This window comes from Python bivittatus, unplaced genomic scaffold (assembly GCF_059951505.1).
Source record: "Python bivittatus isolate LINGU-HERP-01145 unplaced genomic scaffold, Pbiv_v1 ctg000700_np1212, whole genome shotgun sequence".
NCBI lineage: Eukaryota > Metazoa > Chordata > Lepidosauria > Squamata > Pythonidae > Python > Python bivittatus.
Window position 1 is genome coordinate 90,235,619 of NW_028277098.1, and position 25,696 is coordinate 90,261,314.

The 25,696-nt window shown below is 38.0% G+C and overlaps 1 protein-coding gene across 1 annotated transcript; it reads right to left on the reverse strand.

The window, feature by feature from the left end:
• Positions 1 to 3: 3 nt before the first annotated feature.
• On the reverse strand, positions 4 to 25,208 carry CBLN4 (cerebellin 4 precursor). The gene is made up of 3 exons (XM_007437214.1): positions 24,918 to 25,208; positions 17,236 to 17,352; positions 4 to 201 (listed from the first exon to the last, which is right to left on the reverse strand). The coding sequence occupies exons 1-3, from the start codon at positions 25,206 to 25,208 to the stop codon at positions 4 to 6; spliced, it is 606 nt and encodes a 201-aa protein (XP_007437276.1).
• Positions 25,209 to 25,696: the final 488 nt, after the last annotated feature.

Genomic DNA, 25,696 nt, shown 5'->3' on the forward strand with positions numbered 1-25,696 from the left:
ATCTTACAGGGGAAAGACCAGAAAACCAGAGAATGTGGAATACTGCCATCCGCCAACCAGATTACCTTTCTCCAGTTTAAGGTAAACCTTATCTTCCTTGTCTAGATAGAGTAGGACTCCATTTGTGGCAGCTTCACGAGTGACATCTTTGTCCCCAGCAAAAGCTGAAATGACTGGCTTCCCATTTAGCATCAAGTTCACCTGCCCAAAAAAAAAATAAAAAAAAATTAAAAAGTGGTGAAAAATCTCAGGTTAAGACATAGCCATGCAACATTACTAAAGTTGATGGAAAGGGTAATTAGAAGGCAAGTGCACCCTACAGGCTGTTTGTCAATTTCAACATCTTTCCAGAAGTAGCAGGAACAAATAATTAGATGATTTGTATGTGGGAGGGACAGAAGTAGAGAGATGGTTGTAGAGGTGAAAGCTGGTTGTAGAGGTGAAAGGATATTCATCCTTCCATGTTGCTATTGTACTGAGGTTTAGCTATTTCCTTACTATCTCAATGCTATTTAGAAAATGTATAAAATTGATCTAAAAATTGGCATTCTATACTTCGCTTGTCTTCCTCCCCTTCCTCAATAGCTCCTTAACAGTTACTTGGACATGCAAGTGCATATGTGCAATGATTAAATCACACCTTGATACATTCATCTTTCTATCAAGATAATTAGATTCATCTATTAATTGTTAAATGATGGCAAGTGGAAACTAATAAAGATGGGTGGACAGGAATTTTCTTAGATTCTTATGCTCATTGAAAGCTTCCCATGTCATATATCATTGTAGAATTAGAAGGTGCACCAAGTCTAAATCATCTCCTCATTCCATGCAGAAATCTAAATTAAGATTCTGTGACAAATGGCCATCTATCTCTTTGAACATAAAGGGAACCCACCATGTTTCTCCACAGTTTGTTTGATTGTTGACCTACTCTCTTTATAGGATCTTTCCTAATGTTCAGCTGGAATTTGCCTTGCTGTAATCTGTATCACATTTTGAAACAAAAGAAAAATGGTGTGCTATTCTTTTGAAGGTTTGAAGAATGCTGTCATATTCTGAATCATAGAACATAAGGGCTGGAAGGGACCTCAGATACTACCTGGTTCAGCCCCCAGTGCAGGACCAACTGCTACAGCATTGCTGACCTGTTTCGGTTTAAATATCTCCAATGAAAGAGAGACAACCACTTTTTGAGCCAGTCTGTTCCATCACTGAACAGTTCATATCATTAGGAATGTATTTCTGATGTTCAACTGAAATCTACTTCCTATAACATAAACCCATTGTTTCTTGTCCTGTATTCTGGAAGAACTCTGAACAACACTGCCCCGTCTTCTACATGACAACCCACTTCAGAAACTTGAAGATAGTTGTCATGTTTCCCTGCAAGCCTTGACATTTCTAGGCTAAATATCTCCCAATTGTTCCTCACACATGTTTCCTTCCAGGTCTCTTATTTTCTTGTTTCTTCTCCTCTAGACACATTCCAGGTGGGTCAATGTACTTCCTAAAATGTGGTTCCCAGAACTGGATGCAATATTCTAGCTGTGGTCTGACCAATGCAGAATAGGGAGGAACAATGACTTTTGACCAACAAAGAATAGAAAGAGTAAAAGGCGTGGGCTTTTCTTGAGCTTAAACATAATTCCTTCATTTTTTCTTCAAAGGACTTAGAATTTTGTTCTCCAGATCATTTGGTTTGTTTTTCCTACAAACTTGATCAGGTTTGCCTGAAACCTTGATCTGTGGTGCCTAAAATTGAGCATGATGCTCCAGGAAGAGACTTGATCTAAATAAACAGAACAGATTTTTTTTTAAAAAAAAGAGCAGATTCCTAAAGCATCCTGGTTAGATATCTAAACCTGGGAGAAATTTGGAATGTGGAATTATTGGTTTGGTTATTTATCTTTTTTTTAAAAAAAAACATTCTTAGTTTGGTCAGCCTATATGTATCTGGTTAGATACAGCCATGCTACAAACCAAGCCATGCATTTACTTATTTATGTACGGTGAACCATGTTCACCACTGGGTTAATCAATCACCTATTTTATTATTTTGTAATGTTTTGAGCATGTTGGGGCTGCAAAACCTGGGCAGGCCTGGGTATGTCAAACTGATATATAAAGCTAAGAACTGAAGTTTCAAGGGCCTTATTTCAGAACCTTTTCTTATGACTGTGAGGCTTTTCCAACCAAACAACTTGTGATTCTCAAATCTAATTAACACTAGTCTTATCAAACTTAAACTTGGTGTCTGAATAGCTGGCATCTTCCTAGGCCATTTGTAAATCTTTCCATTATATACCTATTGTGCTGATTCTTCTCATTTGATCATAACTTGGCTCATAATTTAATGACTCCTAGATGACTATGCAGACATTAACCTTGATAGCCCTTCACTGGTATGTCGATATTTTTATTTTTTTGTTGTTGGAGGGGAGGGTTTTTTTTTTCTTTAAAAGTAAGTAAATAACAATATCACTGGCAATCTTTCATTCATCAGGGTGTTGGTTTTTATAGAAAATAGGGCCTTTTCTGCTGAATCTGACCTTATCAAATTTCCTGATATGCTTTGAGTTTGTAATTGGTGGGTGTTGCATACTACGGTTGTTAGATTTTATATTGCTTTTTAATTGTTGTAAGTGACAGTGAATAATACATGTACACTGGAAAGGAAGAGTATAATATTTTGTATGAAAAGGAAGCAAATTGAGGTGATGAGAAGGTGTGTTCTCTTTCTGTAGCAACATTCCCCAAGTTGGTGCCCTGCAGATATGTTGGAATTGAGCTGGCAGAATTCTCCAATCATTGTCCTTGCTAGGAATTCTGGGAGCTGCAACTCCAGCATATCTGAAACACACAGATGATGTACTAATCAAATTAATGAGTGGATATGTATAAATTAGCCCTTTATATTAAAAGTTGGTGTAGATGTTTATATCAGCTTACAGTCATTCTTCTCTTGGGAATAGGAAAGATAACCCATTCCCCACTATCAAAGAAACCAGATCATCACTTCATTGCCTTCAAATGGATATCCTAAATTTGTCAGATAGTATCAGTTCTGGCTGCATCAATCTTTTTTCCCCAAATTCATCTTTTCATAGGTGTTTGGGTGTGTGAAAAATGGCAGCAAAAAAAAAAAAACTTATTTTATGAGGTTAATATGTTCATGAAATCCATAAACTTTATGTATATGGTCTTTTTATATGGCTCAACATTTTAACTAAATTAATGTGGATAATTATATTTTTAACTGTTTCCAGGCTTTATTTTAATTGTGAGCCACCCAGAGTCACCCTCTGGGGGAGATGGGTGGCATATAAATTTAATAAATAAATAATAAACACATACATACACACTCTTTGCCAAAACTGACATCAATTGTATATAAAGATATTATAGGAAAAAGGTTCCTCAGTAAAATTATAGTAGAAAATTATAAGGAACAAGACTTGGACAGCCAAACAAATAAATGTCAAGAAAGCACATCAGTCTTTATGTTTTAATCTTAGAAACCTTAAGACCACATCAAGCAGAACACTCAATACTAAAGAGTCTATAGATATCTTTATTTAATCAAAAACCTGGTAGTGCAGTGAAAATCAATAGAAGACAATTCATAGATAAACCATAGTACATCATTCTGGTAATAGGAAGCCACAGAGCCCCATCGTTTTGCAAAAAACAAAAACAAAACTTCCTGATCAGTGCCAGTGAGCCATAAAATAGTTTGCTCAGTTTTTGTTTAGCATATTCTGGAAACTCAGCCAATGTAATTTGTAAAGCTTGGCATGTTGTGTAAACCCAGATGACTGAGTTTTATTTCACAAACTATGGTCAAACAAGCCATAACTTAGTAAAAAGCTTGAATCACATAATTATAGTCACAGAATCTTATGGGTAGAGATTCCAGATACCATAGCTGTATAGAACCAAGGAAATTTTCCAACCATCATAACAAAACTTCCACAGGGATCTTAAAATAGAGGTTGAGATCAGATTAAAAAATGGAGGGAGCTTATCATCTATGCTAAAGATTTCAGGTTCAGTCTCCAATAAAAAGAAGCAGAAGCAGATAACTGAAAAAGCTTCTACCTAAGATCCTACAAAGCTGTAAAAAAAGGGGGAGCTACAAGTTTCATCTCTGCTATCTTCATGGTTCATGGATACATTGTCCATCTTTTCATTTCTTAATTGCCAGCCAGATCCATCTGAGATGCTCAAAAGCAAAAGATAGAGACATATCATTTTCATGCTGTTGTGTTTCTTTGCAACTGGTATTTGGGGGCACGTTGTCCCCTTATTGTCCATGTGGTTTTCTTGACAATTCAGACTGGTTTCCCACTGCTTTCTTCCAGAATGGGTTTTCCACTTCCCAGTTTAGGCAGCTGGTATTTTCTAGGAATCTCCCATCCAAGCACTAACCAGGTCTAACCCTGCTTAGCTTTGTCAAGCACAACCAAGGTCAATCAGAAGCTGTCATCTGCCATCAACAGTAGAACTGATAGACAGTGTAAAGCAGTTTCCTACATTCTGAATTCCCAATGGAAGATAAAACTGAAAATGTCTTAAGAACCGATAACCTTAGTGACTCTTAAACTGACTGACCAAATGTAAATTTATGTCATTCCTAGAAGGCAGATCAATAGGCATAAGTATGCTTAACATTAAACTGAGCTTTTCCCAACTGTTGTAGATTTGATGAATTATTTTGTCTTGCAATACCAACTCTGCAAACTTCTGTATTTATTTCCCAGAAATAAGTCTGTGAGCAACAAGAGCAACAAAGGAGATGACTCTTGATATAATCTTAAATTATTCCCAAATTGAAGACAAGCTGTAAGCATCATTGAATTTCCTTGAAATAGTGATCAAAGCAGTAGCAAACAGAACATCCTAGGGAATTGGAAAATAGCCCAGAAAGTTCAACAGAATCACATTTAATTTCAAATGGTGACTTTTTTTTTTCATTTAAAATGATAAGTTTAACTAGATGGAATATAAAAGGTACAGACAGAAATGTAAGACTGCTTCAGGGAGCTTAGAAATTATTTTAAAACAATGTAACAGGATTTCAAATAAAATATACAACACAGACCAGAAAAGGCCCAAACAATTTTAAAATGATGCCAATATGGTTAAAAAAGGGAAATATAAAAAGGTTGAGAAAGATTTCTTTTACAAAATGGGAAAAAAGTGAAAATAAACCTCAGAACAAACTAACATAATCAGTGGGATAAATCAAGAAGGGATCAGAGGAGCCAGTATCCATGTCATGCAAACTAATAATAACAGAATCTAAATTCATCAGGGATACAGACAGCAAAGATGAGAATAAAATAGACAGTGAATATCTAATTCTGCCCTGCATTTTTTCTGGTGAAAGTTACATCTGTTTTTCTACCATAGCCTTGGAACGTTTGAGAATTTTTTCTATTTCTTTAAGTAGTGTTTTAAAGTTTACCTTATTGTGAAGGTGATAAAGGGTGCTATTTTTGGGGTGGTTGTTTTGTTTTTCATATCTTTTTATCACTCGGAAGCTTTCCCCATGCCCTGCTTCCAAATCTGGAAGAACCATCACAGGATAATTTCTTTCATAATAATCCCCCTTAGGATTTAATAGAAGTTTAGGAAGTCAGGAAGAATGCAAACCACTGATCAGCAGTCTCTGTAACATGTCAAATTATGAGATGGGCATCATGATGTTATCATGCAAATATCAATTTGTATCATGCTGCCTGATGCAAATACATTAACTGTGTCATTGGTGTGATAATGTCATGGCACACATCTTATTTCCCCCTTGCCCTTCCCATGGATGAGATGATCATACAATAAAATGACATTGTACAATACCCTACGGCCATCTCATAGTAAATGTAAACAAATCCAGTCCATCCAGGAATATTTCACCAAATTACTGTTCTAAACAAGTTTAGAAGGATTTTTTTTTAAATCAAACTGAATGAGAATAGAATCATAGGCAGGGATGGGCAATATTTTCTGCCAGAAGCCACTGTGAGACCTTGGACTGGCATGGAGTGAGGTAGTGATGTCACCAGAGGGATTTCTTACAGAAAATAAATGTGGACCACTTCCTGAGGCTTAACAGTTCTGATTCACAACTGATTTGTCTTTAAATTTGTTTTCTTCTCAATGTGCTATTTTGCTGTTGGTATTTTGGTGGTATGATCCTGGAGAGCTTTTGGGATTGGCAAAATAGAGTTAGAGACACATGTGGTCCTTGGGGCCAGAGAATCATAGAGTCATAGACCTGGAGGAGCCACCTGGGCCATGGAACCCAATTCCTTGCTTAGTGCAATCTTTGAAATTCAAACATCCCCACCCAACCAACTCTATTGGATCACATCCAGTGGAGGGAGCCCACCATCATTTTGGGAAATTGGATCTCTTGTTCAACTGTCAAGGACCTTTTTCTAGCCTTCAGTCTTCCTATACATTAAAGCCATCATTTTGTATTCTGCAGTCTGGAATGAGCGACCACAGTCTTGACCTTCTATTTGACATTATTTCAGATATTGAAGATAGCAAAAGAGGCCAGTGGGGCTGCAGGAAAAAAAAAAGCCCTTATTAAAATCAGAAAGCAACCAAGGAGGTGGAAAAAGAGAAAAAATGGTACATATATTTAATCCAGAATTGTCATGATGGTGTCAGAGAGATTAGAGCTCAGATTGAGCTGCAGTTGGTAAAGGATGATAGGAACAACAGAAAGGGCTTCCTCAAATATGTTCAAAACAAAAGGAAGAGAAATGAATTAGTATTCCAGCTGCTCAGTCAAAATGGAAAAATATTAAGGGGTTACAAAAAAATGGCAGAGCAACTCAACTCCTATTTTCCCTTAAGTTGTCTTCAACAAAAGGGTATGGTTTCCATCTGGAAACTATGAAGAGCAGGATGGAAGATTGGAACAAAGCCTGTGACTGATAATAATATAGTCAGATCTGTTTCCTTTGAATGAGTTTCTATAACAAGGACCAGCTGAACTGTACACTAAGGGACTGAAAGAACTTGCTGATGGTTTGAATGAGCCTCATGTATTTGAGTAATCCTAATGAAAGGTGAAGTGTCAAATGACAGGAGGAGAGCCAATGTCTCTACTTTCATAAACAAGGAGCCAGGGAACTAGAAACCAAACAATCTGATATCAACATCTGGTATAATTCTGGAGCAGATCATGAAGCAGTTGATCTTGAAAGCAAAGCAGTAATTAACAGAAGGCAAGATAGATTTTTGAAAAATGACAATTTCCTTAGTAGATTATGGGAGTAGTTCTTGCTTCCTTGATCTTACTCAACCATCTGTAGGGTCTGGCATTTACAGAGGAGGGGCAAACTTCCAAAGCACATTTTAAGAAAAGGAGCAGGAATGCAGGAGGACATAGAACTGGTCCTTTCCCATTTCACTAATGAAAACTGTTCACCAGCTGCAGCAACCAATTGCATACAGACCTTACCACAGAGACACACAACCTAAGGCCCCAGCACTGTACCTAATCCCCAAAAGCTTTGTTTTCTTTCTTCCTGGATGTATACCCACCTTTCTGTTTATTCTAATTCTCAAGGCGTTTTATCACAATAAAAAAAATGCAAATATAAAACATAACAAAATCAATAAAATTTAAAGCAAAATCAACATGAGAAATAATTGTTAGAAGAATTAGTAGATCAAAACTAGGCAAAAGAGATGTGTTTTACCATCTTCTTAAATACTGAGAAAGGGAGAGGTAATTGCACTTCCTTAGGGAGTATATTCCATTAGCTGGGAGTCACACAGAGGAAGCCCCTTGCCAGCAAACTAAATAGCCCAGCTTCTGGCAATGGTGACATATTCAAAAGGGCTACTGATGTACGTAACAGGGCGGGTTTATAGAGGGAGAAGCAGTCCCACAGATAAACATGGCCTAAGTCATTTAGAGCTTTAAAGATCAACACCAGCATTTAAACTGGACCTGGTAGGTAATTGGTAGCCAGGAGACAGTTTAGTATAGGCATCATAGGACTCTAGTATCTTTTACTAATAAACAACCAGCAGCCTACCCACTACACTTTTGCACCAATTGCAATTTCCAGACACTGGTAAATTCCCAGAAAACACACTACAGTAGTCAAGATGGGATACAACCAAGGCAGGGATAATTGTTGTTAAGTCCAATCAGCTCAGGAAGGGTCACACTGGCATAACTAACAGCAATTGTGCAAAAGTGCTCCTCATCACAGCCATCACCTGCATATCCAGTGACAGTTAGAGGTCAAGGAGCATTCCCAGTTGTGAGCCTACCCTTTCTAATGATTGTGCAACTTTCTCATTACCAATAGCATCTCTGTCTTGTCTAGGTTTAATTGCAACTTAATTACCCTTAACCTGCCTATTATTAAGATTAGGCAGTGTTCAAAGGTTCTGATTGCTTCCATAGGGTTAGAAGACAGAGAACAAAAGAAATGAATGTCATCACCATACTGATGGGAACCCATTCCAAGATTATAAATAATTACCCCAGTGATTTTGTATAGATGTTTAACAGCACAGGAGACAGGATAGAACTCTTTTGTGTGTGTGTGTGTGTGTGTGTGCGCGCGCGCCTTCAAGTCAATAATTCCTAGCGACTGTCTGCACAAGTCCCTGCAGTTTTCTTGGCAAGGTTTTTTGGAAGTGGTTTGCCATTGCCTCATTTCTGGGGCTGAGAAAAAAATCACTGGCCCAAGGTCATTTAGCTGGCTTCATGCCTAAAGTGGGACTAGAACTCATGGTCTCCCAGTTTCTAATCTGGTGCCTTAACCACTACACCAAACTGGCTCTCCTACAGAACCCAACAGAGTAGCATATATCAACAACCTAGTGTTGAACAGCAGAATCCAAGCATCTCCTTCTAAGTACATCCTGACAGCAAGAACTGACACCACTGCAAAAGTGCACCTCCAAGGTCAAACCCTGTCTGATGACCTGGAAGGGTACCATGGTTGATTATATCAAAACCACCAAGATATCCAAGGGAACTAATAAAGCACAGTCTCCAGAATAAGTCATTTATGAAACACAAAAGCAATCTCAGTACCATATCCCAAAACGAAACCCTGAAATGGGTTTAGAAAAATCTGTATATGTATTTATTTAATTGAGAAGGCCACCCAACTCCAGAAGACTCTGGGTGGCGGTACAGTATTAAAAGCAATGGAAACCAAACAAAAATGAGAAAAGAACGATGTGCATCCTGGAAGAAAACATTCAGCTAAACTCTAAAGGGGCTTGCATCCACCTAAATCCAAAGCCATATTTTTAAAGACTTTTTAAAGATAATCAAGGCAGAGGCCATGCTGGTCTCTGGGGACTTAGCCACTATGACTAAGAAGGCATGCTTCCTCAGACCTGTCAGGTGACATTGTTTGATCAACAAGACCTGGGGCACGCCCATTCTACCTGATTGTACAGGATGGATAGAAATGGGTAGTCTGTCAGATAGCTAGACCGTATGCCAGGAAGGACTTTATAGGTTGTAATCAGCATATTTTGATGCATCTGAGCTGCGAGGCAACATTTTTCTCAATCTCCTTATCCAGGCTATAAAATAACCTGCATCAAGATATGGCCTCTCAGAGCACTTCCAACATTTGCCATCAAACTGCAAAATTTAAAGTGGCTACAGGGCAACATTCTTCAAAATAGAGGAATGAATCAAATTAAGTGCTCTGTGCGTGGGCATCTGAAGGTCAAGGGTGGCCCTTCTGCCATATGACTCACCTGTATAGTCAGTCACACTGTTCACACAATGGCATCTACACGGGGATATTCATCCAGGGAAGCTATTGTTCCTTTGAACTGTTTTCCTTCAGTGAAATGCATATAGGAACTCTTGTCTCAGCACAAGAGCGTCTTCCTCTTTTGCCCTGATTCCTGGCCCTTTTTGAAAATATTCTGCATACTTTCACAAAAGAAAGCACAAAGAAGACACTGGAAATGGGTGACCACATTTCACCTGACATGCTAAGAAAAATGTCACTCTCATGGGCACCAAGGATCCAACAATATCTTTCTTTCCAGCATAAACTCAAGTGCCTTAAGGCTCAAGGGCTCACTTGAACCCATCACCCCTTTTCTTCTTGCTCAGGAATGTCCATGGGACCCAGGATGGTGGCCTCAATGAAAATGCCATGGGCATGTTAAAAAGGGTGGGACTTCAATCACATGGTCAGGGCCACCACCTTCATTTTTTTACCCTTCTTGCAGATGCCCTCTTCTCACTCCATCTGGGAGAAATATTGAAATAACTCATCTTGGTTATGTTGTTATGTTATGTTATGTTATGTTATGTTATGTTATGTTATGTTATGTTATGTAATGTTATGTTATGTTATGTTATGTTGTCATGTCATATTATATATTATGCATGATTTTTTTCTGATGAGTTTTCTTGTCTTGATCAAAAGATATTGAACTATTTGTTCATGTCAAATATTGAATCATCCTTTGGAGTGCCCTCTCCCCCATACATGGAGTTTAGAGCAAGTGCTTCCCTTTGATAATATCCTGCTAGTTCTTCAAAGAAACGCAGTGGTTGAATTGGCTGTACCTCCCATCTTAATTCCTTCAAAATGCCTCTGCACCCCTAATATAGAGCTGAAGTTGATTCATTTGAAACTTCAGAGCATCAGGAAAGGAATCACAGCCCACCTCAAACAACATTTCTGATCCTGTGTTCAACAAGAGAAGAGGATGTATCATCCCAGTCACCCCATTAGACATTCTCTTTACAAAGGCTGGGAGAGGACATGTCAATGCCACCTGTACTACTAAATGAATAAATGAAACTCTTTGGGTTTATTTGATGTTTCCAAGTCCTTGGAGTGTACCCCCCCCCCCCAGTACAAGGTGCTTCATAGATATTCATGTCTGAACATAAATACTATCAAAAGGATAACCTTGTTAAAATTTTGGTTTTTCTTGTACTTTTATGTTTAGTAGCCAAAACCAGAAGGATACAAAAGTTCTAAAGTCTTCACAATTTACAGTGAAAGACAGATTAAACCAAATTAAATCCTAGTCAATAATTCAATAAAAGGAGGTAGAGGAAGGGGCTGCAAATAAGGAAGGTTCTTTTTTAAAAAAAGATTATTTCTATTTTTTTAACAAAGCATGCAAATGAACACCCAGCATGATAGACAAAGTTATTTAGAATTTACCTTCTTAATGTGTTACATTACCTAGTTATAGGGAAAAGTTTAAGAGACAGAAATAAAGAAAAGACACCTTTCAGATTTTAATGAAACAAATTATGTTTCATTAAATTGAATACAAATTGATATGGGAAAAATACAGGAGAATTGTTCTGCAATGCACGGCCCTAGGTAGGATCACCCAGTGGGATTGCAAGGACTGAACAAGCCTTGAGTAATGTTGGCTGCACTTTCTTAGATATTCTTTCGAGATCCTTCTATAGGTGATAAAGTTGTGATCCATCACCTAAATACATCATTCCGCTGATAGAGGGGGCAATATTTTTAGATTTTCATGTAGCCAATTCAAATTTGGATGAAGGGCCATATGTCTGGTGGCCACTGCCCTCACCATGGCCTATCTGCCTGCCACAATTATGTTACTACTAAGTCAAATATAATTGTTTTTCTAAGAAAAAAACAAAGAAGTTTCAAAAATCAAAACAGGGCCTAAGCATTAACTGAACTAGGCTGCACATAACTGCATAGGGGTATGAAAAAAGAAAAATTTGGGGAGGCTCTGGAAATCATTATACTCCACAAATGTTATTTCCTATGCCAGAAAGCTAGGCATATTCATTTCCAGATATTGCTTGAAATTAAAATATGAAGCCAACGTTGTACGTAGTTTTGCGGGGTAATGCTGGGGAACATGCTGCAAAATATAGGTGGGCCCAGCATAAAGAAGTGAATGGGGCCAGGAAAAAAGCTGAATTGTATTCAGTGAAATTAAATACGATTAATATGACTTTCTGATTTTTTAATAATGTTCTTCTTTTGTCACATTTGGAATTAGAATTGGTGGCAACCAACTCCAAGGCTGCATGGGCCCTAGAATCTCAGATTGATCGATTGATTGATATTGATTGATATGGCTGCCCATCTCATTTATTTGATTCTGGGCAGCTAACACAAATTTAAAAACGCAATATAAAAATACATATTATGTATGTATTTATACAAAAAAAACCACAGAAGAACTTTGCAATCATTGAAAAAAAAACCCTACCCCCATAAGTGGTAGAGTACAAATATTTAAAGATTCATATGAGTTTCTACATGAGAGCTATTTAGCAGATTGCATAAAGTCATCCTTCACTGGCTGAAGTGTGAGAATATGAATTATTGCAAGGAATTCACGTGTTCGCTGTTCCTTTCAGGTATGGAATCCTCATGTGCAAAGAACTATTCGCACTCCTTAGTTGTGCCCAATAACAACACAATTCCATGCACAGAAGAGTGGTTAGAATTGGATGGCAATTTTTCTGAGGCTGAAGGGAAACATGAGCATCTGTATGATATGGTAATTGATCTTTTAAGTACATATTTATTCAATCATCAGATAATCATCTGGAAGATTAACTAATCCCATGGCATCCTATATATGTTCAGATGGCTTCTATACTGACTACGCAGAGTCCCAAATTAGAGCTTACATTCCATTAAGTTTCTCCAGTTTAAACTAGAGAATGGATAGGAAGTGCTGTTTAACCCTTTTGCCTCTAGTTGATCTTCAGCTGGAAAATGCTTTCCCTGAACACTTGTTCTCTCTGCAAGGAAACAAACATATCTGGATCCCATTTCTTTTCCTCTGTGAAAAAGCAGTTTTCAGAGCACAAACATCAGGAATGGAAACAATTAATTTGATTGGCTTACAAATTGTGCTTGGAAATTCCCACTCATCCTTAGATGTATTCTCCTAGCATTCTAGTACAATAAGGGCCTGGGAGAGCCCCAACTTTTTTGTATTTGGTTTTTACATGTGTTGCAAGGAAAAAGGGGGCAGGGCTTTGATTGTGCTGTTTCAGCTGCCATCATTGAACCTGTGCCACAGATGCCCCAAGGGCACAATGCCAGGGGAATGGAGAGCTTCATATGGGTTTAAAGGAATACATGGGGGAAAGTAGGCAAGTTCACAGTAAAACTCTATCCATAAATCAGTATACTCTCCCCACCACTACCCTCCCTGTCAATCCATGCTACCCAATATATCAATTCTTAATTTTAATTTCCTGAAAATCAGCAGTAATTGGGAGGGATAGGGGGATACACAAAAAACCTGAGAACTGTAGCCTCTGTCAATGTGGCCCTCAGATGCCTGCAAAAGCTTCTTGCAGAACCTGATGCCCTCAGAGATAACTAAGATTTGACTTGAATATACAAAATTTCTTTATTGCTATCACACAACTTAAATGATAGAAAAGCATCACCTACCAAACTAAGGGTCAAATTACAAGTATATAGGCATGATTGAGGGTTAAATCCTGAGTTTTTTTCTCCCATCCTGACATTGCAAAGGATGGTAGCCATCCTTTTCTCAAAATTGGTTGTTATGGCCACCTGCATAATGCTTTTATAAGGGACTTCTCTCTTCCCAGGCTTCATGCCTTGCTAACTTCAACTGTCACAGTCTCTGAGGCAGAGGCTGTATACTCATGAGCTCAAGCAATGCAAACGCAGATCACAATGAAATTGCTCTCGAGCTATTGCAGTAATATATTCAGTGAAATGAAGATAGGCATTATAAGCGTAGAAGATACATGCTCTGCTGACCATTCATTTCCCCAGATGCCATTCCACCTCCTTATCATGGCTCATCTTGCCTTTTTCAAAAAAGAGGCAGTTGGTTGCAGAAATGTAAGGAGGTTAAAAGTGAAGCCCACAACTAGTATTTAGTGTGTCTTTCACTATGATGAGTATGTTTATTGTCTGCAGTGATGCTGAAGTAGAAGTGAAAGAGTGCTTTTAATCTTCCACCAAGGTACACAAAAACCTTCTAGCAATCCCTCAAAGACTAATAATTGTCTTTATAACATCATGGCTCCTGGAAAACAGTGAAATCCGCATGAGTAGCCAAGGGCCAAAACAAGCCAACTTCATGAACAAGTCTCTGGTGTCATTCTGCGCCTTCTAAAGAAGGATGGCTATGCATACAGAAAGCACTATAGAATTGATTTAATAATAACGTATTTTCCCCCATCAAAAAACCTCTTCTCCATTACAGTCAAAGGCGGTTCTAAAGCTTTTTTTTTTTTTTTAGGATCAAAACAATGGACCATTTCTAGCCCAGAATTCTGTTTCTAGCAATAGTCAACTAGTTCATTTTGATGATCCTCCTGTAATGTTTTATGCCTGGAACTAAAGATGGGTTGGAAGCTTCAGATGATGCTGTATGCCATAGGTTGGATCCTGGCAGGGATTAAGCATTTGGGTCATGCTTCATCTACTCCTCACTGATTTTCCTGACTATTTACTGCCAGACCCAATTCAAAGATAGTATCGGTCCAGGAAGCATATAACAAGTTGAGAGGAAGTTTTTTAAAGCATCACCTATCTGAACTTGCACATGCTTTAAAATGAACTACAGAAGCTCTGTTTGTATGCCCACAACTAAATATGATAAAGTTTCGGGGTGTGAAATATGGAGACTTTTTATTGCTGGCACCATACTTCTGCAACTCCTCTTCTGAAAGATCTGAGTTTAGATGCTTCCCTATTTTGTTTCAGTTGAGCCTTGATTATATTTTTGTTTCAGATTTTTTAAAATTAAGAAAGTAGGGCTAGTATCTTATTGCTTTATGTTCTCAGTGGCTACATGTTCACATTTTAAGGCAGATGGGTTGGTTTTAGAGATAATTATCTTTTATTGTTTTTTTTATTACAGCCATTGGTTACTTTTTGTGGTGGTGTTATATGATTTTGTTATATTCTTGTTTGCCATCTAGAAAAATAAATGTAATGTGAAAAACAGCAAATACATTTCACATCTGCACTCAGTTGCATCCATGCTCAAGATATGTAGGATCAGGCTTAGCTGGTACTTGGATGGGAAACTCCAGGGTACGCTAAGGAAGCACCCTAGCCTGAGAAGCTGAACAATATCCCAGAAGAAAACAATGGAAAACTACTTCCATATTGTTGCCCAGAAAACTGCATGGTTATGTCCTTATAGTCATCAGAAGTTAAGCCTGAATGTAAATAAAATGTAAATAGATAGACAGACGTGTGTTTGTAGTGACAGGAAATTATGAGTTAATTCTGTGCAGAATAACTTCTTTCATCAGTCCTAACTCTACTGCCAATCAATTTCAAGGGAAATGATCTGAAGTCCTAATGTTATTATCTATAATAATTTCAAATATATCTCCATAGAGTTGTTATGACACAGCCATAGCCATATTTGCTTAGAAATGTCAATTCAGTAATTCATTTCTGAGAACATTCATCAATATCCAGTGACATTTCATGCAAAACTCTTACACCACTATAATCATACCAAATACTTCCTGTCCATTTCTGGGCCTAGTTCAAAGGTTTGGTGCTGACCTTTAAAGCCTAGAATTATTTGGGGCCAGTGAAGCTAAAGGAGTGTCCCCACCCATACATATGGAGTCAAACACTTAAGTCTTCTTTGGAGAATGTATTTGGATACCTCTTGTCAGTAAAATGGGGCTGATGGCTACAAGCAGAATTTCAGAATTTCTTGAATGTCATTCATCCCAAGAAGTCTGCCTGGAACTTCATGGCTCTTCATCTAGCACCAGCTAAAGACCCACATCTTCTCCATGGCATTTTAGATTTTAACACTTGCATTTTGATCTTTTAAAATCCTGGACTATATTGAGGTAGTAGGTGTTTCATTTTTTATAAAGTTATGCACAGTGTTGTGGTATTTTATTATTTATATCTATTCCTATAAAGCAGTGTTTTGTCATCTGGGCAAATGCGTGGATTCAATTCCTAAAATTGCCCAACCAGCACAGCCATTGCTAAGAATTCTGGAAGTTGAAATCCACACATCTTAAAGAAAGCTGCACACATCTGCACGGATATAGAAATTCTGTCTGGATAATGTTTTAAAATATATTTGTTAGATTTATGTACTGCTTTTTTCCAGCATCTTAAAGCAGTGTACCAGAAGAGCAACCTTGTGAGGTAGGTTGGGTAAAGATGGTGACTGGTGCAAAATCAGCCAGTGAGCTTCCATGACTGAGTGTGGACTTAAACCTGGGATTTGCTATTCCTAGTCCAACACCTTAACTCACTGCATCTGAGTGGCTTAAAAATACCAAACATTCAATGAAAGGATTATCATGGTGATATTTCAAGTTAGAAAAGTGCTAAAAATTAATCTTATCATCACATCTGTGAGTTACCCCAAAACATTTTGCTAAGTCATGCTAGGTGCAGTAGTCAAACTAAAAATAGAGAATATAACTGTCTCTCAGAACACACTGTTCCTGTTCACAATGAGTTGAACCATATTGGGAAACTGAAGAAAAATGTTTGGTTGTGAAACTATCTACTAGTTGATGGAGTAGTAGACTGAGTTAAAGATCTGAAGGAATTCTTTGCATAACAGAACAATTATATAAATATGTTTCTTCTGATAGGAGGTTTAACATCATGGTTTCATAATTTTACTATCTGTACATTCAAAGGAAACACTTTCTGCTACTACCCCTGACCATAAAATTAATTTTATAGGTGGGCTGTCAACACTGTATATAATAATATTTTTTCTTAATTTCTCCATGAGTTAGTTAGTCAGTTACTTAATCAAGGAGATATAGTACCAAAAGCCTATATCTTTTTAAAACCTTTTGATTTCAAATTAGTTAAACCCATGCTAACTTAATTTTGGCTGGATCGCACTCATGGTATTTGGCACTCTTTGATAAGTGAGTCACAGAGAAGTGGTGTCATGAAACTCACTTTGTTCATTTTGAAGAAGCTGCCATATCTAGAATGGCATGTAGGACTACAATCTGAATTCTCTCTTAAAATCTATTGATATCAGTCTTACTGAGCTATACCTATCCCTGTAGTTTCATTCATGTTTATACTGCAATATTATTATAGTTTATAATTTTTCTAACTTACAACATGATGCTTTTAAACTAAACCTAGCATCCAATATAAGTATGACAAGGGAGGGAGGGAGGGAGGGAGGGAAGAAACATTATCCACACTGACCCCACAGATTTTTAATTCAACATACCTGAATTGTTTGGCTCTGGTAGACTTTAATTACATGAAAATTAAAACTGTATATTCCTTTTCTCGGTGCTACAAACACAGACTCCAATGTAAAGAAATTGCCCACATTTACTAGGATCTATAAATAAAAGAAAAGAAACCAGTAATTAATGGAAGCGTTCCATGTTCTGGAAAATAATGAAATAATTATTTTGAATGAACCCAAATTTAATTATATGTTTTGCACATTGTTCATCTAACACTGAGGTGTGTATGAATAATCTGATTTTACTTCCAAATTAGTTCATAATAAGATGTTATGTGTGCAATTACTATTTGAATAAAACCCTCTTATTTTCAGTTAAAGGTCTAGAAGTTCCTTTCTCCAATCCTCAAATTCCTGGACTTCTCCACATGCTTAGTTGAGAATAAGCATTAATGAAATCAACAGGAACTTATTTCTGAGAACGCTTAAAATCACGTGGCATGCTTTAGTACAACTAACGGAGAAACTGCTTAGTTCCACCAGAGTTCCTGCTGCACTTCAAGCAGGTGAGTCATCTCATCACATGGAGCTGAGTTACTTAGGTACCTAAATCCCATCTGTAGCACAAATCTTCAAGTCGTTTAGTGATGCAAGCCTCGCCAAAGTAGCCAGGCAGGTACCAGCAAAGCACAAGGGATGCCGACTGCTGTACAAGCAGAACATCATCTGCCCACAAGATGCTGTTACAGAAGCAAGGGCAGCAAGGCATTACAGCACTTTTGAAACGTCAAGATGATCTGCCCAATTGAATGAGAATATTTCAGATTAAGTCATACTACGAAATTTCCTTCAGCTATGGATGGTGCAGCGCAAGGCATTTATTTGCTAGGCAGAATTGATCTGGAAGGTGCTAAGGTCCATATCCATAGTTCCCAAGACATGCAGTGCCCTACAAGCCCGAGTGCAGAGCCAACCACTTAGAATATATATGACAACTGGCAGTCACAATCAGTAATGTGCATGCCTCCTTTATGGCCACACTCTTTCCATAACCTTTTTGCACTTGTCTTTCATTATGCATATAGCTCCATGATGCACTCATGACATGAAATGATATCAAGGCAGATAACATGTCTTGAGCTACATGAACACCAGTGTTCTTATGGTTGTCCTCAGCTGGAAACAGATTCCCCATTCACTTCAGTGGACAGGATGATTACGTCTTTACAAAGGATTGTACCATGGAATACTCCATGATGGTCAATATTTGGGGCTTCAGAGAGTCACACTTAACTCTAGAATGGATAAGATTATAATGTAAAAAAGGCAGGGCTGTGTGTTGTTTGTTTGTTTAAAACGAGTGCAGCCTATTTTGGAGTTGACGGCTCAGTTTGTGAATGCTACCATCTCAAAGTAGCTGGAAATGAGGCTGCTGACTTATGGTTAGGTAATCTTGGGTGCTTCACAAAGGGTTTCAAAGGCTGCATGTAATTCTCAGGCTGAAGATTGCCAATCCTACATTAAAATGAAGGTTCACCACTTGAGCTCTCAGAGAGAAGGGGAGGTATAGATGCAATAAATATATCAAAATTATGCAGAAACTTTTCAAGCAACTTAAGGGTAAGAAATTATTATGGAGAGGACCAACTGTGGTATAATTATTAAATGTAATAACATCCTGCAGTGCCTATTTGAACAACACATTCCAGGCTTTCAGTTGCTGACAACAGCTGGATCTCCTTCATTGGCTTGGTTTGGAACAAATAGGTGCAATCCACAGATAGTCAGGCATGCTTCAGCCAAATTGATCATGATAGAAAAAATTAGCCTCATTGATTTCAAGTGAAGTTTACAGTACTTGCAAATCTGGGCTGCATTTTTGAACGGGACAGTCATGTCTATTGTTATAATTTGGGATTTAAGCAAGCCTAGCTTCTTGAAGGAACTCCAACCTTTCAGCCCTTCTGAGACTGGGTTGTAGTCCCATATGTGCCTTCCTAGGCTCTTATATTATCAAATGAAGCCTTGCTTTGACTCAGATTAGATCTCAGAAAGAACACAGCAGAGTCTTGGAAATATGTTGCTTACGCTTTCTTAGGGGAGCTTCAGGCAACTCCATCCTCCTCTCCATCCTCCTTGCTACACATTTTCCAACTTAAGCCCCTTTGTTTTCATTGGGACACATTGGTTTTGGAGAATATTGAGACTGATGGTTAATCAGTTCTATAATGGTATGTTATTTCACTGTGATTTTTGCTGCAATGATGACAATGACAAAGACGATGATGATAATGATAGCCCATTTCTTCCTATAGCTAATAATAATAATAATAATAATAATAATAATAATAATAATAATAATAATAATAATATAATCAACTTTCAGTGAAAGCTGTTGCTGGAATGTGATCTGTTATGTACAGTGTTTTTAGGATCTAGAGGTTAAACTGGAAAAATTCTTGACTAGCTCTAGAGTCTTGAATGTGGTTTTAGACATATTTTTCCCAAAATGCCAGTGTTAAGTTATAGCAGGAAAAAAAAGGGCATGTAATGAAAGGGCCTTGCTTCCCTTTATTTTAATCAACTCATGATTAACTTTATGAAACTGTAACTAAAGCAATCAATGCCAAGGGCTTTAGACATCACCTCCATTATCTTCTGTATGTAATTCTAGCACTGCACGATATTCACCTATCTGTCCTGTTAGATACTTTGTCACTCCTAAGAAGGAGACCTGTACTTTTGATCATCTATTAGCATTTGGAATCTTGACATGTTATGAGTTTTAAGCAGTAGGCATTCCAAAAGAAATCAATACAAAAATTAATTTGATATATATTAAAGATTACCATGGGACAATTGTATAATTCCAGACACTGGGTTCAACTGGATTTGGGTGGCCACATGCTCGACCTATCCATTAAAAAATATTAACTATTATTATAGTTCATTTTCATTGCAATCAATAGGTTTTACCATTGATGGCAGTAATGTCAGGAGGATAATTTCTTGATATCACGTTCATGATCATCATCATGATCATCATCACTGTTGTCATCATTGCAGCAAAAATGACATGTCCCTCAACAACATTTTCTTTATAACCTTAGGATGAGGGTCTCTCTCTCTCTCTAGTCTTTTCCCCGCACCCCCAATTCCACTATCTCTTGTCTTTTTATGTATTTCAAATCTCTAATATTGAGATGTTTAAAAGTAGCACTCTGACAGCCATGTGACCCACAGTAGACATTTGTAGATTACAAAGCTTTTCCAAAATTGGTGGGATACTAAATAGGGGTTTGACATGTGAGTTGATTTGGTTTAGTTTCCCCCCCCCCCCCTTGCATTTGGCAGGTTTGGTAGGTTAAGAGGCAGCTTATGCCCTGCAGATGAGATTAAAACACCCATCTCCCTCTTAAACTTACTGAAACATTCACTGTGGCCTCACCCATTTTGGAGTACAGACTCCACCATTCCAAACAAGTTGGGAGTGACCATCAACTAGATGGAAGCTGTGCACGCTTGTTCTAAAAGCAGCATTTCTGTTTAGAACCCCCACAGTGACATGAGTGTTTCCTAAATAGAAAGGATAAAGTTTCCTCTCCCAGTTCTATAACTATTTTCTACCTTTAATGTAAAAAAGGAATGGTAATTATCCTGACTTTTTTATCAATACTAAAATTCTTGAATCAAATCTATTTTTGAGGGAGCTCTCTGGTTTAGTGGTATAGCTATTTAGAACTCTTGCCTTCATTTCCTAAGGAACACCATTTATTTATTTATTTATTTATTTATTTATTTATTTATTTATTTAATTTCTCACCTGCCCATCTCCCCCCAATGGGGGAACTCTGGGCGACTCACAACAAATGTTAAAAACATAAATATATATAAATACATAAAACGTCTTTGTCTATTCCTTACAACCTTAACTTAAACTGCATATTTCCCATTAAGCTTGTGGTTAATCATTCTGAGTTTATACAGCAACATACATTTCTGTTCTTTGCTACTCTTGAGCCAGTCTTTCCTCCCTAACTATTACTGTGGTTGGTTGCACAGTCAGCCAGATGTTTAGGCTAGATTTGATATTTTTGTCCACCTATTGAGTCCTTCCCAAGGACCTGGGATAGGCAAATTATTTATCATCATCATCATCATCATCATCATCATCATCATCATCATCATCATCTGCCCTGGCCAGTTCTGCAATCCTTATCATTAACTGGGGAATAAGTCCCACTGAATTCAATCAGCTCTCTATATAGTAGAGAGGAATTTATTAGAACCTAAACTATAGTTCAGGCAGTTCCTAGTTTGAATCTCACCTCTGCCAGAGATTTACTAGAAAGTCTAATATAATATGCTTTTTCCAGCCTTCCCTCAGCACCTTAGATGTGTTAATACTGTGCTTTGGACCTTTTAAAGTATCATTTGCCTTTTCATAATTTGTTGCCTTTAAAATTGCTTTATCATTTTATTCCGCTTTGTGTGAGTCTCCCTCTAACTCTGCCCTGATATCTTTTACCAAGGGGCACTGTTCAAAATAAAGGTAACTTGCTGTGAAATATCTGCTTTTCATATGGTACACTTATTTTGCCTTTCAATTAAATTCTACACAGTAGTGAACCTTTTTTTTTATGAGCAGTTCACCTTCTGAAGTTCTCAATAAACTTTGATGGAATAACAGCCACACTGCATGTGCTTTGCACAGAAGGCCTGTTTTCTTCAGCAGTCTTCCTCAACCTGGTGCTCTTGAGAGTTTTTGACCATAACTCCCATTAGTCTCTCACTGCTGATCATATCACTAGGGGCTGACAAGAAATGTAGCCCAACATATCTGACAGACAGGAGGTAGGGAAGACCATCCTAGGACATTTGCAAAGGATGAAAAGGGATTGTGTCTTGTGAACTAAATCATCCACTGATCTGATACAATACAAGGGCAGCTGCATATTTATTCTGTCATTAAAGAAAGATGAAAGCATAAATGTATCAAACCTCCTGTACAAAACAGTTTCCATAGATTACAGAAAGATAACTAAAAGATTAAAATTAATAACACAGTGCTGTAGATTCAGTACAAGACTAAACTTTACAAACAGCTATAAGCTAAATTATTATTAATATTAGCACAAAAACTACATATAGCATATTTTTAAAACAATAACTATATATTATCATAAAAATAATGAAATGTAAAATAGTATTCTCTATGACTCTACTACCTAAAAATGTAATAATGCCAGCAACAAGAAGAACAGCTTCATAACTTCTCTTGCTGTGCAGAGAAAATATTTACAGGAGTTCTACCTGGGTCATTTTCACAAGGCAAATTGTGATCCTTTCCCTGTGCTTTGGTGTCAGCAACAAAACCACACCAGTAAAAGGGGTAGATCATCCGCTTCACCCCACCCATGAGACCTCATGCCTAAATATATTTCCATGAGTTCAATGGAGAGTTAACTAATTTCATTGCATTCAGTGGGACTTTTTTCCTCAGTAAACATCTATCAGATTGGACTGTAAGTTAGCAATATGTTTTGGGATCAGTCAGTGCAGGGAAGTACTTCGGTTGTGATGTCAATTCCAGAAGCAATATCATTTGCATATAGTAACATATGCTGGCTAATGTGTCCAGTAATGAGTGTGAAGATGTGAGTGGAACATATGAAGGAAAGAAAGTGTGTAGTATCTCGCAGGAAAGCAGGAAGTTAAAAACTTAGGAGAAAGAGTGGTGGCATTTTTAGATGATTCACAAGTAGTAGAGGGGAGAAGCATATACTTGAAGCATATACTTTTGAAATTCAACTCTCATATCTTGTGTCTGGATAGAAGGGTGAAAACACTGATCTTTTGACTTCCATTCCTCTCTCATAGACACAAGTAGCTGTCAGAGGGTTTCACCATCTCCATGTCCCTTGCGCATACACCTGTCTTCTGGTCCCTTGAAAAGGTTAATAGCAATGTGACTGAGTGGGTTACAAGATTCCTAGGACTCTTTAACATCAGGGAGGAGATGGCAAATCTATCACTCTGTCAGAGAATATGCCTTGGAAAGCTAAAGAATAACTTGTGGGCTTAATTAAACCGTTCAGCTAATATTTGCAAAAATATGCTGTATTTACATCTATATATGCATATACAATATATAAACAGCTGATGGTGGGGTATTAGATACCTACATGGATTTTAAACCAGAATTGGCATAACATAATTCCAATGCCTTTCTCCTTTCTCCTTCAACACATGGATCTTTGCCAGTCCAAAATTACACCCTTGTAAATTGCATCCATTTCAGGAGGAAAGCTGACACATTTGTTTAATTTTCCTATTGAAATAGATTGACGGTGTTAAGACATATTTGATTGGAACTGGCAATGCAATATGTTGTTTTGGAAAGTAAGAGGAACAGTTCTTTTTATTTTCCAAAAGACAGGTATATATAGGCATGGATAAAGGAATTATTGTCATCTATTCTCAGGAATGGGTTTGGAAGAATGGGGGAGTGCAGAAAGTCTTTCCAAGGTTGCAAAATTCTGCAGTGATGCAACTACAGTGCAGTGAATTTTTCAAAGGATTGCCTCCATATTCTACTAGTGTTATCTGACTCAGTTTCATTACTACATTCATCCTATATCCATGCCAAATTCATACCAATGTAACTGCACCAGTGTAAGTCTAGTGTAGGATCCAGGTTCTGAGGGGTGCAGATTTTGAAACCTCATAAAGGTTTTAAAGATTTTGAAGATTTTGAAACCTCATAAAAGATTTTAAAGATTTAAGATTTAAAGATTTCGAAACCTCATAAAAGATTTGAGCCGCTGGGAAATTCGGCTGCAAATCAGCTGAAGAGCTTGTGGAGAATTGGAGATTTTCTTTGTATATCTTCACTTTATCTTTCCTCCCTCTACTTTAAACCCTGTAACAAATTTCCAGATATTTCTTCAGGATATCAAAGTTAAACTGAAATACCAAAACCTTATGCATTGCTATTTTTAAGTAAACATTCTCAAGAATAAAGTACAAGGATGCATAAGTAAGTTGTTCTATATAGTCTTCCATCAGTACTAACCTCTTTGAAGCATCAAATCATTCCAGGATTGTCTGCATTCCCTCATTTATTTCAGTTACATAAAGAATGGTAAAATTGTGACATATGTGATAATTGACACAGAGATAGGCCCGTGTTTTTCTGTGAATTCCTAACTGCCAAAACTTATTTAACCCTTCATGTGCCTTTAAGTATAAAGTGGAAATGTAGAAATTGAAATCAATAAGTAATAAAACAAATAATTTCATTCTCAGAGGAAAGCTTGTGTGAAATTGCTATCCCATTTAAGAGGAAAAACAAGAGTGTGAACTGAACAGGGTAACTCAGTGGACCAAAAGTATCTGTCTCCAGTTCCTAAGTTTCAGCCCACTCCTTTCAAAGGAGGATTAGAGAGTTCACAAATCAACTCCACCTGTTGATTCCCACCTACTGTCCTTATCCTATCTCATCTCAGTACTGTGATCAGCTGCCCCCACTCCACTTCTAACCTAGTCTCTTTCCCAAGAGTGAAATCACTTAAAAAAAAAAAAAATCCTTCATGCCTTAAACAAAACTCAGGCAAAACCAACTTCCCCCCACTCCAAACACACATTCCTTCTGTCAGGAGAAAATGATTAGAATGACCTCCTACTTATGGCAAGAGATTCATTTATGTTCTTTTTACCTGATCAAAATAGATTATCCTGGTTTTGTTGCTCATCTCAGAAGGTTCATGGTTGGTACTCCTGACTGCCGAGAAAGCAACCTTAGAATTAGCAGCCCGTACAGAGATCCCCAGAGGAGAAGAAGAGGATCCCTTAGAATCGGTCGCTGGGTTGGAATCGCAAACTACCAAGCATTTTCCTTCCAGTACGATCGGTTCCGTGTCATTCTGCGCCCAGACGGGGAAAGCGGAGAGAGCCAGCGTTAGGACGATGGTGGGCACCATGGACAGCGCCCTGCTTAAAGCGCCCATCTTCAGCACCAGGAGCGGCGAACAGCGAAGCCTTGCGCGGAGCGCCCCAACGTTCTTCTCCTTCCACCTCTCTCCACGCTTACACAGACCACGCCACGAAGCCAGCGATAGCAGCCCTACCAGCAGCGGAGGGGGAAAAACCACCACACTCTTACACAGACACAGGCACACAGGCACACACACACCGCTTGCTACCAGCGCAACAGCAGCACCAGCAGCAGCAGCAGCAGCTTCTTCTGAAAATTTCCAACATTTCCAGCGGAAAAAGTCTGTCTTCCCTCCTGCTTGATTTTGAAGGGAGGGATCCTTTAAAAAGCAATTGGAAATGTGCTTCCAAACACCTCCTGGACAAAATCAGCTCTTCCCGGTGCCCCTTTCTTTGCCATTGAACCCCCTCCCCCGCTCCCAGAATCCAGGAGGAGAAAGCTGCGGCGGGGGAGGGGGGGAGCCCTAAGGTGAATTATTGACGAAAGAAAGCGGGAGCGAGA

Bases quoted from the DNA above. Each gene is read 5' to 3' on its own strand.
- CBLN4 (XM_007437214.1), bottom strand. From the start codon at position 25,208: ATGGGCGCTTTAAGCAGGGCGCTGTCCATGGTGCCCACCATCGTCCTA. The intron at 17,353-24,917 runs GTAAAAAGAACA...TTTTATTTATAG, and splicing joins GGATAATCTATTTTGATCAG to ATCCTAGTAAATGTGGGCAA. The intron at 202-17,235 runs GTATGTTGAATT...TTTTTTGGGCAG, and splicing joins ACCAGAGCCAAACAATTCAG to GTGAACTTGATGCTAAATGG.